Source organism: Halichoerus grypus, chromosome 7 (genome assembly GCF_964656455.1).
Source record: "Halichoerus grypus chromosome 7, mHalGry1.hap1.1, whole genome shotgun sequence".
Lineage (NCBI taxonomy): Eukaryota > Metazoa > Chordata > Mammalia > Carnivora > Phocidae > Halichoerus > Halichoerus grypus.
The window spans coordinates 106,259,381-106,274,871 of NC_135718.1; the positions used below are offsets into that span (position 1 = coordinate 106,259,381).

The following is a 15,491-nucleotide window of genomic DNA, read 5'->3' on the forward strand; positions in this document are numbered from 1 at the left end:
AAGGGTCCTTATACGAAAGAGTCCTGGCAGACAGCTGGGTGACTCAGAGATCAGTGATGCACCTTAAAGATGGAGGAGATGGCCACAAACCAAGGAACCCAGGTGGCCTTGAGAAGCTGGAAGGGGCAAGGAAGGGATTCTCCCCTAGAGCCTCCAAAAGGAGCCAGCTTACTGACCCCTCGAGTTTAGCCCACTGAAACTGGGTTTGTACCTCTGGCCCCCAGAAGAGTCAGGGAATACATTTATATTTTTTGAAGCCACTCAGTTCGTGGCGGTTTGTTACAGCAGCCCTAGGAAACTAACACAGGAAGCGAGGAATGCTCATGTTGGGAAGGCGGGGGGACTTAGTGAAGGGCTTCGAGCTGAGGAGTCATATGATTAAGTGGCATTGTAAGAAGATAACTGTAATGCAGAATAGACTAGAATGGCAGGAAACTGAAGAAAAGGAGACACGTGAGGAAGCAGTTTCAGTTCTTATGAGAGCTGATACTGTAAACTCATACAACTTTGGGAAATGGACAGGAGAAGACACCTGTTGGAGAAGTATTTAGGTGGTAGAAAGAATAGCACGTTGTAAATGACTGAATGTGGAGGATGGAGGGAGGAGAGCACCTAGAAGGAACTCCTCATTTTGTGTGGTGACCCCTCAACGTAGTGGACAAATCCACTAGTGGATACAGAGAAAAAAGATGGAGACCACTGATGTCCTTGCAGAATATCCAGGTAGAAATGCTCAACACTCAACGGAAAATGAGGTCTTGAGTCTCAAGGGAAGGATTAGAGATAGAGGTTGAGGTGGACATAGAAGAGAATCCCCCAGCAACAGTGAAGAAGAGCTGAACATTACAGATGAAATTCTGGAAAATAAGGAAAATGTAAATGATTTCTTTAGAGGAATAAGGGGAAAAAGGAATGAGAAATAAAGGCCAAAGATTTATGAAGAGAATCTGGAGAGAATAGAATCGGAGACATCAAGGGAAGAGAGAATTTTTGAAAAGGCAGACCTGGTCAAGAGGGACGAATTCTTCAGCTGACATAGATAAAATGATCACTGAATGGAAAAGTGAATCTCTGACTAGGAAGCCCTTGATTTCCATCTCCAGAGCTATTTCTGTAGAATGAAAGGAGTTGAAAGCAAATAATAATAATTTGAAGAGTGAAAAGAAGTTGAGGAAGTAGAGAAAAGATGCATAAACTACTCGCTCAGGAAGTTTGGTGGTAATATGTTGAAAGGAAACAGTGGTAAAAGAGTCGCATGTTTATAAAACTATTATTTGGGGGGAAGACAGAAGGTTGGCAGAGGGATAATTCAAGTGGTTGAAGGGTTGTAAAGATGAAAGATGAAGACACTATTGAATGAATGGGGTCCAAGAGGAAGCAGACAGGGATAGAGGCTGCCGTACAGTTTAGCCTGAAGAGGAAGGAACTCACTACATTTTCTGAGGCAGGAGGGCAAAGAACAATGAGAGCAGATAAAAGTCAGGTTAGCAGTGGATAGAGGGGAGGTTGGAAAATTTCAGTTCTGATAGTCCTTATTTGCTCTGTTAAAAAAAAAAAAAATAGGAGAGGCTAATCTTAAGCAATGGAAGTGGAAGTTTATTTTCCATAGGCTTCAGTCAGACTTACTGAAAGACAGATGTTCCTAAATGTTGGTATGGCCAAACCATATAGTGGTAGTATGACAACTAAGTGCATGATGGATGGAAGGCTGCCTTCTGAGGATCTGGCCAAAAATATCCAGCTGTGAGTGTTCATCAGTCAGGCAGAGCTAGAGCACTCTGCATGTCTGTAATCAAACCCACCTGGCAAGTTGCCACGTCAAAAGGGCTTTTCCTACAATTCCCACAGCTGCCACCACCCCTGCTCCCACCACCACCAATAACCACAATAAACACCTGTTGGGGGCTTACCATGTACCCCGCTCTGTGTCAGACCCTGGGAAGTTAAAGTTGAGGAAGGCATGGAACCTACCTTTGAGAGATTTTGTAGTGACTTGCGGAGGAAGAGGACAATCTTGACTCTAGTGCCTGAGAAAGGTGCTCACATAAAGAGGGGCTCACAAACTATCAGAGCTGGAAGGAACCACAGAAGGCATTACAGATGAGGTCCCGACAGTGAACTAAGCAAAAGTCACCCGACCAATGCCAAGAGACCCAACCTGTAAGTCCTGTGTATTTTCTACTTCATTTCACCCCTAACAAGTTTCCTTTCCTATTCAATCTGTGAGCAATTTTAGGTGCAAAAATAAACAACAAAGGAACCCTTTTCACTAGAAGGTTTTGAAAGTCAGAGCAGGCAAGAACATATCATCAAAGGACTAGAGTCCAACAAGATGTCACTTTTATGTCATGTTGTCACCGCTAGTGTATAAATCCCATTCTGGAGCAATCCTCTCAGAGTGCAGAAAAGTGGAAGAAAGTCTTCCTCTGTTTTATGTATTTATAAGTCTTCATCAGTAGCATACTTCATGCTTTTGGAAGAAAAGGAAATTAGCGCCTAGGGAGGAGAAAACCATTTAAGAGTACTAAGCAGACCAAACAATAAAATAAATAAATAAACTCTATGTGACGCAGAGTAAGATCTGGGAGGGGGGTGGTGGTATACATGGACAACTGAGAGAGATCTAAATAGACATATTAAAATGTTCGAGTATCTTCTAAGATCAATAACAGGCAAGGGGTTGTATACAGAATACTTAGGAGAACTAAAGTCACCAGTGGGAGTGTGACAAAATGAACTCCTCCTTGGTAAGAATGGCTTGAGATCAATGTGGGGAGGGCACAGTGCCAAGGTCATGGATATATCTCCCTCCTGGGCTCAGTGTTGAACTTCAAGGATACTGCAACCCCCGGGATAGAAGCAAGGAATAGAACCAGGGGTTCCGGGGAAGGTCAGACTTCCCAGCAGTCCCAGCAGTCCCAGCAGTCCCAGAACCCGGCCATCCTTGAACCACTGGCAAACAGAAACAGGGGAGGAATTAGCCTTTTGGTTCAATCACTAAGCTCTGGCATAGAAATGTAAGAAAGCTTTGCCAGCTGGAACTGGCCTTATCTACATTTGCTTACATGACACTCCTTTCTTGGCAAATTGGAATCAGAACAGAATTTTCAGAGATGGAAGTTTGAAAGGATACTAGAAGCCTATGATTGTGTCTTTGAGTTTAGGGGAATCAGGGCTTGGAGGGAAATGCCTGCAACAACTGGAGCCCAGACACAGGCCTCTTGCTTCTTCTGGAAGGAAATGCCCCGCCACGAGAGAGGGCCTCGTGCCTCTGCTACCTCTTGAGCAAGACAAAACAGAAATTTGTATGGAGCTCAGAGAGTCAAGAGCATCTCAGGCATGGGGGCAAATTTTCCACTGCAGCATTGCTGACACAGAGGGTCCCTCATTGCAGAGGGACTCTTGATCATTAAATCTTAGGATGACCTACTTCTTGAGTTTCCATTGCACTAATTTCATCGCTTGCCCTTTAGCAACTCACACATCCATAACTTGGCCTCATCACAATGCCATGAGGGTAAGCTCAGAAGAAATTCCATGAATGGCAATTCTACATCAGTCTTGGTTGATCAGAATACATATTTGCCAGCCAGTACTCCTCCCATACCAGAAGGTGAATTCAGAAGGTTTGAATAATTCCAATTTCTTATACTTACTTGGACTGAATACTAACTTGCTATCCAACAGTGGACAAAGATTTATTTGTAAGGCTGTTATCCAGAGCTGTATAAACACTTGAGCCTATGGCGATTTCCTCTTAGCACAAATCAGTGGGGCAAAAAATGGGCCTAAACACAGGATAGAGTGAGAAGAGGTTTGCTCTGTGGTTATTGGAAAGGGTTGCCAGCTAGGGAGGGCGGAGGTAGGACATAGCGGGGGAGACTGTGACACTCTCCTGCTTCTCCCCTGTTCCATAAGAACAGTCGAACTCTTTGCCCTTGCTATGAGAGCAGAATGCATGGGGACTGGTAAAAACCTTTAGAGGACTCTGTCCATGATAACTAACACAGTAACCATACACTTTTGACCCCATCCTGTATCTAAAGTTTCCCCAAACACTCCAACCTTGGCAATTTTAAGGATGGGCACAGAACATTGAGGCAACATCTGAATTAGTCCTTCACCAACAGACTCCTTTAGTTTGGTCCCATGATTCGCACCTAGACAACCATACCTGCTCAGGGTGTAGAATCTGCTGACGAGTCTGTTCACTCACCTTTGCTGATGTCCTCATATTCCAGCCAGAGTCGCCGCTGCACCTGCTTGTTTGGGTACCAGATGGAACAGGACTCCTCAAAGCCATAGATAGCTTCCTGGATGTAATGGTTGCCAAACTGGTCCAACAAGGCCACAAAATCCCCACGCGATGTAGCCCCGTCCAGGGAGTGGAGCGCATTGCTGAGGGCTATGGAGAAGCATCACCCAAGAGTAAGAGTGAGGACTCACAGGGTAGGTATCTGGATTCCTGGGCCATTCGGCCTCTAAAGCAGAAGCGCCTGTGTGGCCCAAAGTGATGCTGGCTGGACCTACCAGCTGAACGTTTCCAGTTAGCTAAATCAGACATTTTTGTTCCTCAGTGAGTATCTCTCAGGCCAGTTGGTTATGTTGTTAACTTCGTGCAGGCAGAACACTGCCAAATCTAACTCCCTGCTTAAGTCAATGTTATTTTTTTCTTTTTCAAATCGTTAAGTCATGACATTAAATCAATTTAGTGAGCTCAAATAATGGCATTTCAAAAAAAAAAAAAAAAGAATAGCATAGTCTAAAATAGAAACACAAATACCAGCAAAGAACATTTCACATCATAAAATGAAGTCCTGTTTCACCAAATTTCCGTTGTGTGTATGTGGAAGTGTGCATATTTCAAGGTCGCAGTGTAAAAAAAATGTATTCTAACTGTGGGTAGTGACCAAAAGAGTGTTTGGAAGTAGAATATTGCCTCCAGACATAGACACTGGTATTGGGAAGATAATGGAAGAAGAGGAGTGAGAAAAGTCACTCATATACTGCTTATATTTATTTCAGAAAATCGAAAGCATATGGACAGGGAGCTGGCGATTCTGCTCGCCCCCCTCCTGCATCCCCTGCCAAATCTCCATAGATTTGCTTTTCCTGTTGAGGAGAATTACACTGGTCGGAAAGATAGCCCATGATAAATTTTCCAAATCCAATACCTTCTGAACCCGGCCTGTTTTAGTCAGCCTTCCTATGTCCTATCAGGACAAGGCAGAGCCTGCCCGGGCATGAGAGCCCGAGTGTGGAAGTTCACGTCACCTGTGCTGCCTCAGGTGGCTCTGAGGGGCACGCGGCCACAGTGACATCCCACTGTTAAGCCCCAGTGCCCACAACACCTGTGCTGGGAGCAGCTTCAGCAGGTGAACAGGGCAGAGTCTCCACTGCTACGTTTTCCTAGAATGAGGAGTTGCTTAATTCTTTCAAGGTTTTTCTGTGCCAGCAGAGTTTACTTCAGTAAGATTCCCCATCCCAATCCCTTCTTGCCGAGAACTCTTTCAGGTTAAAATAAACAGAGTTCTGAGTGCCCTTGTGTCCTATGGAAATGTTCTACATCCTTAATGCATTTTCTTTCCCTATGCATAAAGCTTTACCTTTCCTAAATATGTCTTGCTTCCTCTTTATAATCCTGTCCCCTATTTTTATTTCTCTTGTACTGGTGCCAAGGCTCTACCTCCCTATTGTTGACCTGAAGATCCCTCTCCTTGTCTTGTCATCCCATGCCAACAATATCATCTGGCTCTAGTTACCTTCTCATCCAACACAGAGAAACCAGACTCTATGGCACAAAATTCCCATCTGGTACATTGTTTAGCTGGCTTCGGAGGAAGGAGTTGAGTAAGGTTCACCTAGTCCAAGCGGATGAGTTGAAATGGAGATGTGTACCTCTATTAAGGCCTTATTTGTAGCAACTAATTTTCCCATCTGCAAATTGCACATTAGGATTGCTTAAGCGCGAGGAAAAACTTGATTCAAGGCATTTACCGCTCAAATGTAAAGAATACTTGTACAAGGCGCCTCACTGTTCTGGATCAATTTGTCCTGGTTTTTGGAATTCACTGTTCCTTAACTTATTAGGTATCTAGCTCTCTTGCCTATCATCTATCTATCTTTCGCTCACTTGCTGTTTAGGGACCATAAAAGCTGTTTTCTATCCCCTCCCCGCCCCCTCCTCTTTCTTGCTCTTCTTCCATATTTCTTTCATTGTATGAAAACTCTAAGTGATGCTCTTTGTGTTTGGAAGGTTTTATTCTGTCAATTTATAAAAAGTCTGCTTTTGGGGGCACCTGGGTGGCTCAGTCAGTTAAGCGTCTGCCTTCGGCTCAGGTCATGATCTCAGGGTCCTGGGATCGAGTCCCGCATCGGGCTCCCTGCTCAGCGGGGAGTCTGCCTCTCCCTCTCCCTCTGCCCTTCTCTCTGCTTATGCTCTCTCTCTCCCTCTGTCTCTCTCTCTCTCAAATAAATAAATAAATCTTTAAAAAAAAAAAGTCTGCTTTTGCATATCCTCTCTGTACACTGTGTGACCCCAGGAAGAAAGATAAGGTAGGTGTTTATCTTCAGCGGCCCCACCTTGCCCTTCCCATCACTTCTATAGTCCAAGATAAAACTTGCAATTTAATCTATCTTTAGACAAGGATCCGATTCCAGGTGTTTGCCCTTAAGGGTGAATCTGAGTGAATAGGTTCTGTATCTCACGAAGTGGCTACATTTTCGACTGTATCTGCAACAATGGGATAAAAGGCTTGTGCCCTTGGAAAGGCTCTCCACGCCCCAGGAACAGGGGGAGGGACGGCTTGCTGCCGTGCTCACCCTGAGAGACGGCCACTTGGTTGAGTTTGATGTGGTACATCACAGACCGGACCTTCCAGTGCTGCAACACGGGGTATCCAGACACCTCACTGAAGTTCACCATCCCTGGGGACAGAGGAGACGCGGGCTCAGTGTGCGCGATTGATTCACAGGTCCCAAGTCTACCGGGTTAGCAGGTGTCATTGTGAGAAAACGAGAAAGCGTTCTTTGATGGAGAGAATTTCTGGAATCACAGTGACAACTCTCACTTATTGAATCCTTCCCCTGTGGCAGACATTTTGCTAAGAAGTCATTTGATCATGGCAAGATAGGTGTTACGATTTGCACTTCATAAACGGGGACACTGGGGTCCAGAGAGGGTGTTTGCTTAAGGGCCCCAGGCCACCAGGATGGAGTTCCAGATGTATCTGAGACAGGGCGGGGTTCCTAACCATTCTATAATATTCCCTTAGTAAATTTATATGAAACTCTAGGCTTACTGTAACACACGTGAGTTTTACTCTCTTTAATAGCTATAGTAATTGACTCAGCTCACGTACCTGATAACATTGATTTTTCTGTCCCGTTTAACTGATTTGTGTTCAGTATTTAAGTTTTAATTACTCTGAAGCTGATAATGCTTATTTTTTCCTCACCAGGAGGGACAGGGTCAGTGTGACTCAGTCATTAAGGAGCAGGGTGGCCCTGTAAGGATGGCCATCTATGTGCCAGACACTGTAATAGACACTTTATTTGTGGTTTCCCTTTTACCAGTGGGAGAACTGAGAAGCCAAGGTACTTGTCCAAAGTCATTCTCAACAAGCACATCCTTGTAGCCGCTTAGACATGCTAAAATGGGCTATTCCTGCTTGAGCACTGTGGAGAAAGAGTGGCATCCTGTTTGAATTCTAGTCATTACTATAAATATAAAATGCTACAGAAACAAAATAATTAGACCACAAGGAATAAAAAAAATCACCTTGCTAAGCTTAGAAAACCAATTTTAGCTTCATTTCTATGCCTAATGTTTGCTATGTGTATAAGTTATAGAAATAAATATATATGGGTATGCATGTATGTAAGTGCATATATATGTATATATGTAAATAGAATGGCAATATGTAGAGAAACTTTAGATAGATACTGTGTATAAATATTATGTGTATAATGTGTATAAATAGAATGGCAATAATACATACCTACTGAATTATCCTGCCATTGTGACCCATGCCTCCTTCAGGCTAAATCAACTAATTTAATACATAAACTGGATGAAGAGGGGGTGGGATTAATTAGCTGCTTGTCAACTCTGATCAAATTAGTTGAGTAACTGCCAAATTTCCATTTCAGTGTGAATCATACAGGAATAATTATCAGTAAGGCAAAAAGCAAAAAGGTCAGAAGGGGTGCTTAGGGAATCAATTGCTTAAATTTCATCTTGGGCTATCAAAGGTAAGTTACTTGAAACTAAAAGAAGGTTTTCAGTACCTTTTTTCTTTCAAATGTTCTTCTTTCAGGGCATTAGGCTTTTTGACAACAGTTATACTACTACATACTCTGGTTTTTCACCTTTAGGTTAATTTTAAAAGCATATAAATGAAATTCGAACTTTACAGGATTAACACCCCAGTCACATACCTCAAAGGCACATTTCATTAGGGCGTAAATGCTTTGTGGAATCATTGTACATAACGTGCCTTCTCTAGTTACGTCAGCTCACCAGCTTGCTGTTATTTAAAAAAGTCTATTAATAAAAAAAAAAAATAGCAGGGACACCTGGGTGGCTCAGTTGGTTAAGCGACTGCCTTCAGCTCGGGTCATGATCCTGGAGTCCCAGGATCGAGTCCCACATCGGGCTCCCTGCTCAGCGGGGGGTCTGCTTCTCCCTCTGACCCTCTTTCCTCTCGTGCTCTCTGTCTCTCATTCTCTCTCTCTCAAATAAATAAATAAAATCTTTAAAAAAAAATACCAAGCCCAATCAATGAAGACTTTTCAGTATACTAGAAAACATTCCCTTTAATGGAGTTGTTTCCTAGTGGGAAAAGAAATGGGCGGGAAACCAGGAGGCCGGAGTCCTAACACCGGCTGTGTTGCTGGAGGGGCAGTTTCTGCTGCCAGCCCCAGGCTGACTTCCTCTCTGGCTACCTGGCTGCCAGACCTTTTGGTTGCCAGGGGTTTCAGCTGTCAAGCGAGAGGCTTAGCTAAGGTGACCTCTTGCCTCCTCTTCAATCCTGAGGCTCCGATCAGCTCTGTGACTGGGCCCGGAAACTCCTAAGTTTCCGTTTTCCTATCTGAAAAGTGGCGATACTGGTATTCATCTTACCTGCTTCACAGGTAGGTTGCCAGAACCCAATAAAGTTCTGGGCATGAAACTACGCTGAGAAAAAAATAAAGCATCGTGTACACGCACGGCTTCTATAATTGTCACCGCTTCATCACCCCTAATTGTGTACACTGGCCATTTCTTCCTAGATGCTTTTGTTATAAATTCTTGGGCTTTAGTTCAGAACAACAGAGTGAAGAAAAAATAAAGAAGGCAGGGATGTAAGGGGATAGGAAGGGATTACGGTGTCCCATGTTCACCCAAAATGAGCCAAGCAACTGAGCCCCATTGCTTAGTCACAGAACACCAATCTTACTGAGTGCATCTCGGCTCCACCAGAATCAGGGAGACAGGTGCAGAACTGTCAGTGCTTGGGAGGTGTCTGAGCCTGCATACGGATAATATGTCCATAGTTAAAAAGAATAGGATATTTTAAAGTATATATTTTCTAGCTGGGTCATAGGATTCTTTCTCACTGTGCCCTTGACATGTAATCAGCTCTAGTTTTTATTTTATTTTATTATTATTTGGGAATACATCTCTCAATGACTCTTTTTCCAAACAAAATATCTCTGACTGTTTTCTCAAGAAAGAACATGCTTTCCCCTACCTATGCTTGAAAAAAAAGAATGACTGAATAGACTTCTATGCGAGGAAGGGAGGGAGGGAGGGAGGAAGGAAGGAAGGAAGGAAGGAAGGAAGGAAAGAAGGAAGGAAGGAAGGAGGGAAGGGAGGGAGGGAGGGAGGGAGGAAAGATTGGTTTCTCCTGCTATCTTATTTGAAATGTCATGGAAATGTATTATGCCCAAGAGTTCTAAAAATCTGTTTCTTGTGATGAACCTGAAGAAGTTCCAGGGAGATCAGAGCTCTAAATCTTCACATAGATTTAGCAATTATGGCATCCATTGGCCCATGAATGTGGCCAGCAGCCTCCTCTCCCTCCTTGGTCTACCTCCAGAGTCTTCTTTTTCTCAACTGAGAGACTCATAATACAAAGGGGCAATGGCCTGACCATATATAAAAATAGAACTCTGACCCATAATCTGCCCCAAAAAGCCCAGGAAACCAACCTATCATCTCTAGTAACCAGCCCGAGGAGCTAGTCTACTGTCTGTAAATCAGACTTAGAGAAGTCAGACCACTATCTCTAGTGACCAGTCCAGGAAGCCAAACAATATGTTCTGTAAAAATTGTCCAGGCCTTGATTGATCACTGATAGCCTTCCTGATTTGTGTTCTTGATTCCAACTTAGGTTCAACCAGAGAAAGGCAAATATGTACCCCAACATCTGCCTAGAATGCTTCATTCCTCCATAGTTAGTTGGCCCACTTACATGCCAACAGTCTCCAATCAGGGCACACCCGAAGCCCTCACTTGTTTCCTCTAAAGCTCTCCTACTCCTCTGTCTGCCCTTCAGTCTCAGCCAAGATGCAAGTGATGGTGGCTGAATCCTTTGCTGTAACCAGCTCTGAATAAGAAGGCTTCACCTGTTTTAATCTGACTGCTCTTCATTTATTTCCACACAACTTGTCACACCAAAAAGTCTGGTGAGGCTCAGAGTTCTTAACTCTTATTTTGATGAAGAGGGAAGCAGCACTCAGCAAGATAAAGCGCATAAATCAATATTTTCCAGTATGTTCTTCAAACCAATAATTCTGAAAGATGGAAATAGTTATTATGTGTAAAAGGATTCTCTGGTTAAACAGGTTTGGGAATTGCTGGGTCAAGTGAAGTAGAAGGGAGTTCTTCACTATAGGGCTGCTGGGGACCTGTCTCTCTAAGCTAAGGTGTTGCAAATTGCTGAGAGGTAGATACTATAGTCTTTCCAAATGTATTTAAAGAAAGAACCTATTTATGAGTGGAGCACTGGTTTTTCATGAAAAAAACACCACCGTGCTTGTAAATGCTGAGGTTGAAGATTCTGAAGATCACTTTAGCTCTAAAATCTTCTAAGCTTGTAGGTTTATGGGGATTATGACCTATAACAGCACTTAGTGCAACATGATACGATATTCTCTCTGTGACTCTCAGGAAAAATACAATTAAAATGTTACCAGAGCTAGAAAGTTAATATGGGAGAAATTTGGTCAACCATCTCTTTAATTCTTCTAGTCATTCTGGGCTTTAAGAAAAAAAAAACAAGACTGAACCTTTGTACATCAAATGTTAGACTTGACTTTCTCAAGGCCATAAAAAATGGAAGTGATCCATATGGACATCCTTCTACTCCTTTTACCTCCAATATGCCAAATTAGGAGAGGTCCAAGGGCACTGGGGAGAAAGACATTTCTGTTGTGGATGAGGACCCGGTTTGGATTTGTTCCTTATTTCCAAAGATGTAGATTCAAACGTGGTCTTCTGATGTCTCTCAGATCTAGCCATGCACTCCTCCAAAAAAGCCTCAGGTAGCATCCAGGACAACTCTATGTCCTCCCAGCCTAGCGACTGAAGTAAAATCTCCTCACCTCCACAATAAATTATTACGTGTGAGGTCTTGGTGGATCTTTAAACAGAAGACACATATCTCTGGTGTGGAACCTGTCTTATTTGTGTGTGTCACATCACACTTCCCTTTATATATATTTTACACACACACAGGAAGTATTCCTCAGCAAACAATGTGGAAACAAGAAAATTAGATTCTCTAACACTAGAGATAGAAGCTTTAGACATATGTCCAAAGGCTGCATTTTAATTTTTTCCATTCAGGGTGTTTGTCTGTGTGAGTGTGTCATCTTTCAGACAGCAACTGATTCTGATGACATTTGTTTCTGGTCCAGAATATATTTAAGTTGTTTTCTCTCTTACTCCCTCTGTTTCTATAGGAAAAACACTATTTGGTAGTTTTTGAATGTTCATGTTCTTTTCCTTCCTTGATATACTTATTTATTTAACAAACATAGATCCCATTATGCATCAGGAACTATTTTAAAAACTTTACAAATATTAATTTATTTATTCCTTGTATCCATCCTATAAGGAAGACAGTTTTATATTCATTTTCACAGGTAAAAATATTGAGGCACAGTGAAGGTAAGCAACTTGTCCAAGATCACACAGCCAGTGAAGAGTTGAGCCAGGTGTCAGGCTCCAGAGTCTATGTGATTGCTACACAATACTCCCACAGACAGACCTACTTCTAATCTGGCTCAGGTCTAAAATAAAGTTTTAAACATAACTTGATATCTTGAAAAGGCTTGCCCTCAGCACAATCTATTCTTCTGAAAAGGAAAGAAAAAGGACAGAAAGGCATAGGTTAAGGGAGACATGGAATGAGGAAAGAAGAGAAGTAATGGAGAAATGAACAAACCAGCAGTGCAGCTGAGCTCACATCCAACTTTCTAGCAAGTGATGCTGAGTTCCTGGTTGGCTGTCCCTTATGGGTCCATCGGACCCTCTGAAGTGTCTTGTTTGGTCCAGGAGGCGTTAATGGGTGGGCGGGGGGTGGTCTTTAGAGGCTCCTGCCTCTTCCAATCAACCCATACCTTAATTCCATAATGATCCCAGGGGAAGAATGTCACTGGGCTCAAAACAGCATTGAGGGGCATTATCTCCAACTTGTGACGAGAGCCATGAGCCCCCAAGAGATTGCATTGTCTAAGGTCACACAACTAGAAAGCAGCAGAGCCATGACTCAAAGGCAGGGTCATTTGACAACAAATCTCTGTCATTTTCTCCATAAGTACCTGCCAGGGAACCCAGTGGCCCCAGTGACAGATATCTAGGTGATGGTAGCCGTCCACCTTCTCTCTGACTCTACTCCCCCTAATCCACTGAGACCTCTGAACTTCTACCCATCTGTTATGCCATCTGTTTTCAAAGCATCCCAATAAGACTAGCGGGGAAAGGTATTATTAGACCACTTTTGCAGATGATTATATAATAATCTTGGCAATTTTACTGACAAATAATCCTACTAGAGTGTTTTAGAATTGAGCTTTTATTGTGTATCAAGGAAATCATTGGCTTCAAAATGAAAACAAGAGAGGTCAAGAGTTTTGAGATTATGAAACTGTTGGGAGCTGCCTGGTTTTTACCAGATGAGTAAGGGCAGGAGGCACACTCACCAGTCAGGAACTCGGGGTCGGGGGTGGGCTCCGAGATTTCCTCCAGGCACTGATTCTCCAGGGGGACAGTGGCCACCACAAGACCATCTGGCAGTTGCTGGTCTAAACCTCGAGCAAAGTTGTTTTGCCTAGAAACAGAAGCAGATCTCCATTTCTGAGTGTTAAGGTGAACCTCACTCCTCGGTGGGCAATCTATATCTCAACCTACAATAAAAAAAAATTCTTCCTGGACCAAAAGGTTCCCCTCCTTGGGAACTGAACCCCACTTGATGGACATGTCTAGAGCAGGACAGGGTGTGAGAGGTAGGGTGAGGACTAGGACAGAAGAGAAAGAAATCAGCTGAAAAGGTCTACTCAGAAGATCGAGAACATTCTTCCCTCCCTCCCATCCCAGGCCCTACTCCCCGATCCCCACTGCACAAGATCTAGGCAGACTCAGTCTCATTTCTAGACTACAGAGAAAATTCTAGGCACCACAAGATTAGCTATTAGCTATGACACCTTACTGCTTGCCACTGGCAAATGAAATCCCAACCTAAAGGGGAAATATTAATAAAGCCCACTGTCTGTAACAGAAACAGCAACTGACTTCAAGAACAGGTTTGGATACTTACTACTCGTTTGCTCGTAGGAGTCCAGGCCTAGGTTGCTATCAATTGCTGGCCCATATTATGACATTCTCCTCCTCCTCCCCACTCCCTCCCTCCTCCTCTTCTCCCTCATCATCATTATCTCCTGGAAAGCATGAGTTCTGAGGAAGATGTACTCTAATAGCCTAAGAGAGAATAGGAACAGGGGTCAAATGGAGAATTTCCAAGAAATATTCTAAATCAATGGTTCCAAACATTTTGTTCTCAAGACCCCTTTATAAAAGTTTTAAAAGTAAATGAAAGCTCCAAGTAGCTTTTGTTTGTGTGGATTATATCTGTCCATATTTAACATATTGGAAATTGAAAGAGAAATTTTAGAAATATGTATTAATCCAACTAAAAATGACAATAATCAACCCACTAAATCTGAACATATTATGAAAAATGATGAGAAGAGTGGCGTTTTTAAAATATTTTTTGCAAATTTTTTAAATGTCTGACTTAATAGAAGACAGCTGGATTCTCACCTCTGCATGCAACTTACTGCAAGATATTGTTTGGGTTGATGTGAATGGAGAAAACCCAGCCTCTCTGTAGTTGGGAAAGGCAGGACTTTGAATATCCCCTGAAAGGATCTCAGCGACCCTCGGGATCCGTGAGCCATACTTGAGGACTGCTATTCTAGACTGACTCACACACTGATTCTTCCACGCAGAGCAAAACAGAACCTGAGCATTCTCTGGTGGCTTCCACGGCAAATCTTGCAGTCTCTGCCTGGGCAAGACAGAAATTTATTTAACACTCTACTGTTCACCTAGAGGAAGCATGGTTCCCGGGTTCTGGAAAGAGGAGAAGACCATGGGAGAGAACTCAACCTGTCCTTTTAGGATCATGTTCACCTTGCTGCAAGGTGCAAAACTTCACGCTGACTTTAAAGCTCTTCAGGGAAGAAGATCCATCAGTATCCCTGAGTAACCAGTTCCATAGACATGAGATTCACCTGAATGTTCCTTTCAGCACTTGTCCTGCAGCCACTTCCTTGGAATGGTTGTTGTAACCAAAGAACATCTCCCCAAAGAGGGTCTGGTTCATGGGAACCTCCCTGCTTTCCCCACAGTCTCCTCCCTCCGGGCAGGTCTCCACGATGAGTTGGCAAGAGCGACCATCCAAACCGAGCTTGTAATCCTCGATGCACCTAACACAGTAGGAAACTCAAGATAAAAAGTTGTTCCATCAATGAACTATGCAGTCAACCCAACCCAACAGATTGGGAAGAAATGCCTCTGGGAGAGTGCTGGGTGGTAAAGATGATGAGTATCCCAGTTTGATTTTGTCCCCTTTAGAACTCAGTTTCTTAAGCCTACAAACCAAGTCTCTTTCCATTATGTGACCGTACAGAACCTCTCACCTTTCCTTTGCAGATAAGTGCTTTCAGAGCTTTAGAGTGCTTTCTCCTCTAAGTGGATCCTCTCCTAGATAGGTCAGGGTAAGAGTCCCTGGAGATAAGCTTCTAAGCTAGTCACCACATTTAAATCTGAGATGTCCTAGAACGTTTCTCCAGGACCATCTATGTGGCCAGACCCTGCATTTGTCTGGAGGGTAATTAGGCAGCAAGAGGAATGACACTGTGCTTAAGAAATTAATAACCGGCTAATCCAGTCCTGTGACAAGTCAACTAAGAAATTAGAAAGATTGATCATCTTCTGACTA

The 15,491-nt window shown here is 43.2% G+C and overlaps 1 protein-coding gene across 5 annotated transcripts in view; it reads right to left on the minus strand.

Moving 5' to 3' along the window:
- ASTN1 (astrotactin 1) overlaps positions 1 to 15,491 on the minus strand; it is a 302,019-nt gene that overhangs the window by 66,766 nt on the left and 219,762 nt on the right. For all 5 annotated transcript variants that reach the window (XM_078078005.1, XM_078078004.1, XM_078078003.1 and 2 more), the window contains 4 exons: positions 14,782 to 14,976; positions 13,192 to 13,319; positions 6,823 to 6,927; positions 4,217 to 4,405 (listed from right to left, as the gene is read on the minus strand). In XM_078078005.1, the coding sequence (XP_077934131.1) occupies positions 4,217 to 4,405; positions 6,823 to 6,927; positions 13,192 to 13,319; positions 14,782 to 14,976 (617 nt within the window). The remainder of the gene's footprint in view (positions 1 to 4,216; positions 4,406 to 6,822; positions 6,928 to 13,191; positions 13,320 to 14,781; positions 14,977 to 15,491) is intronic.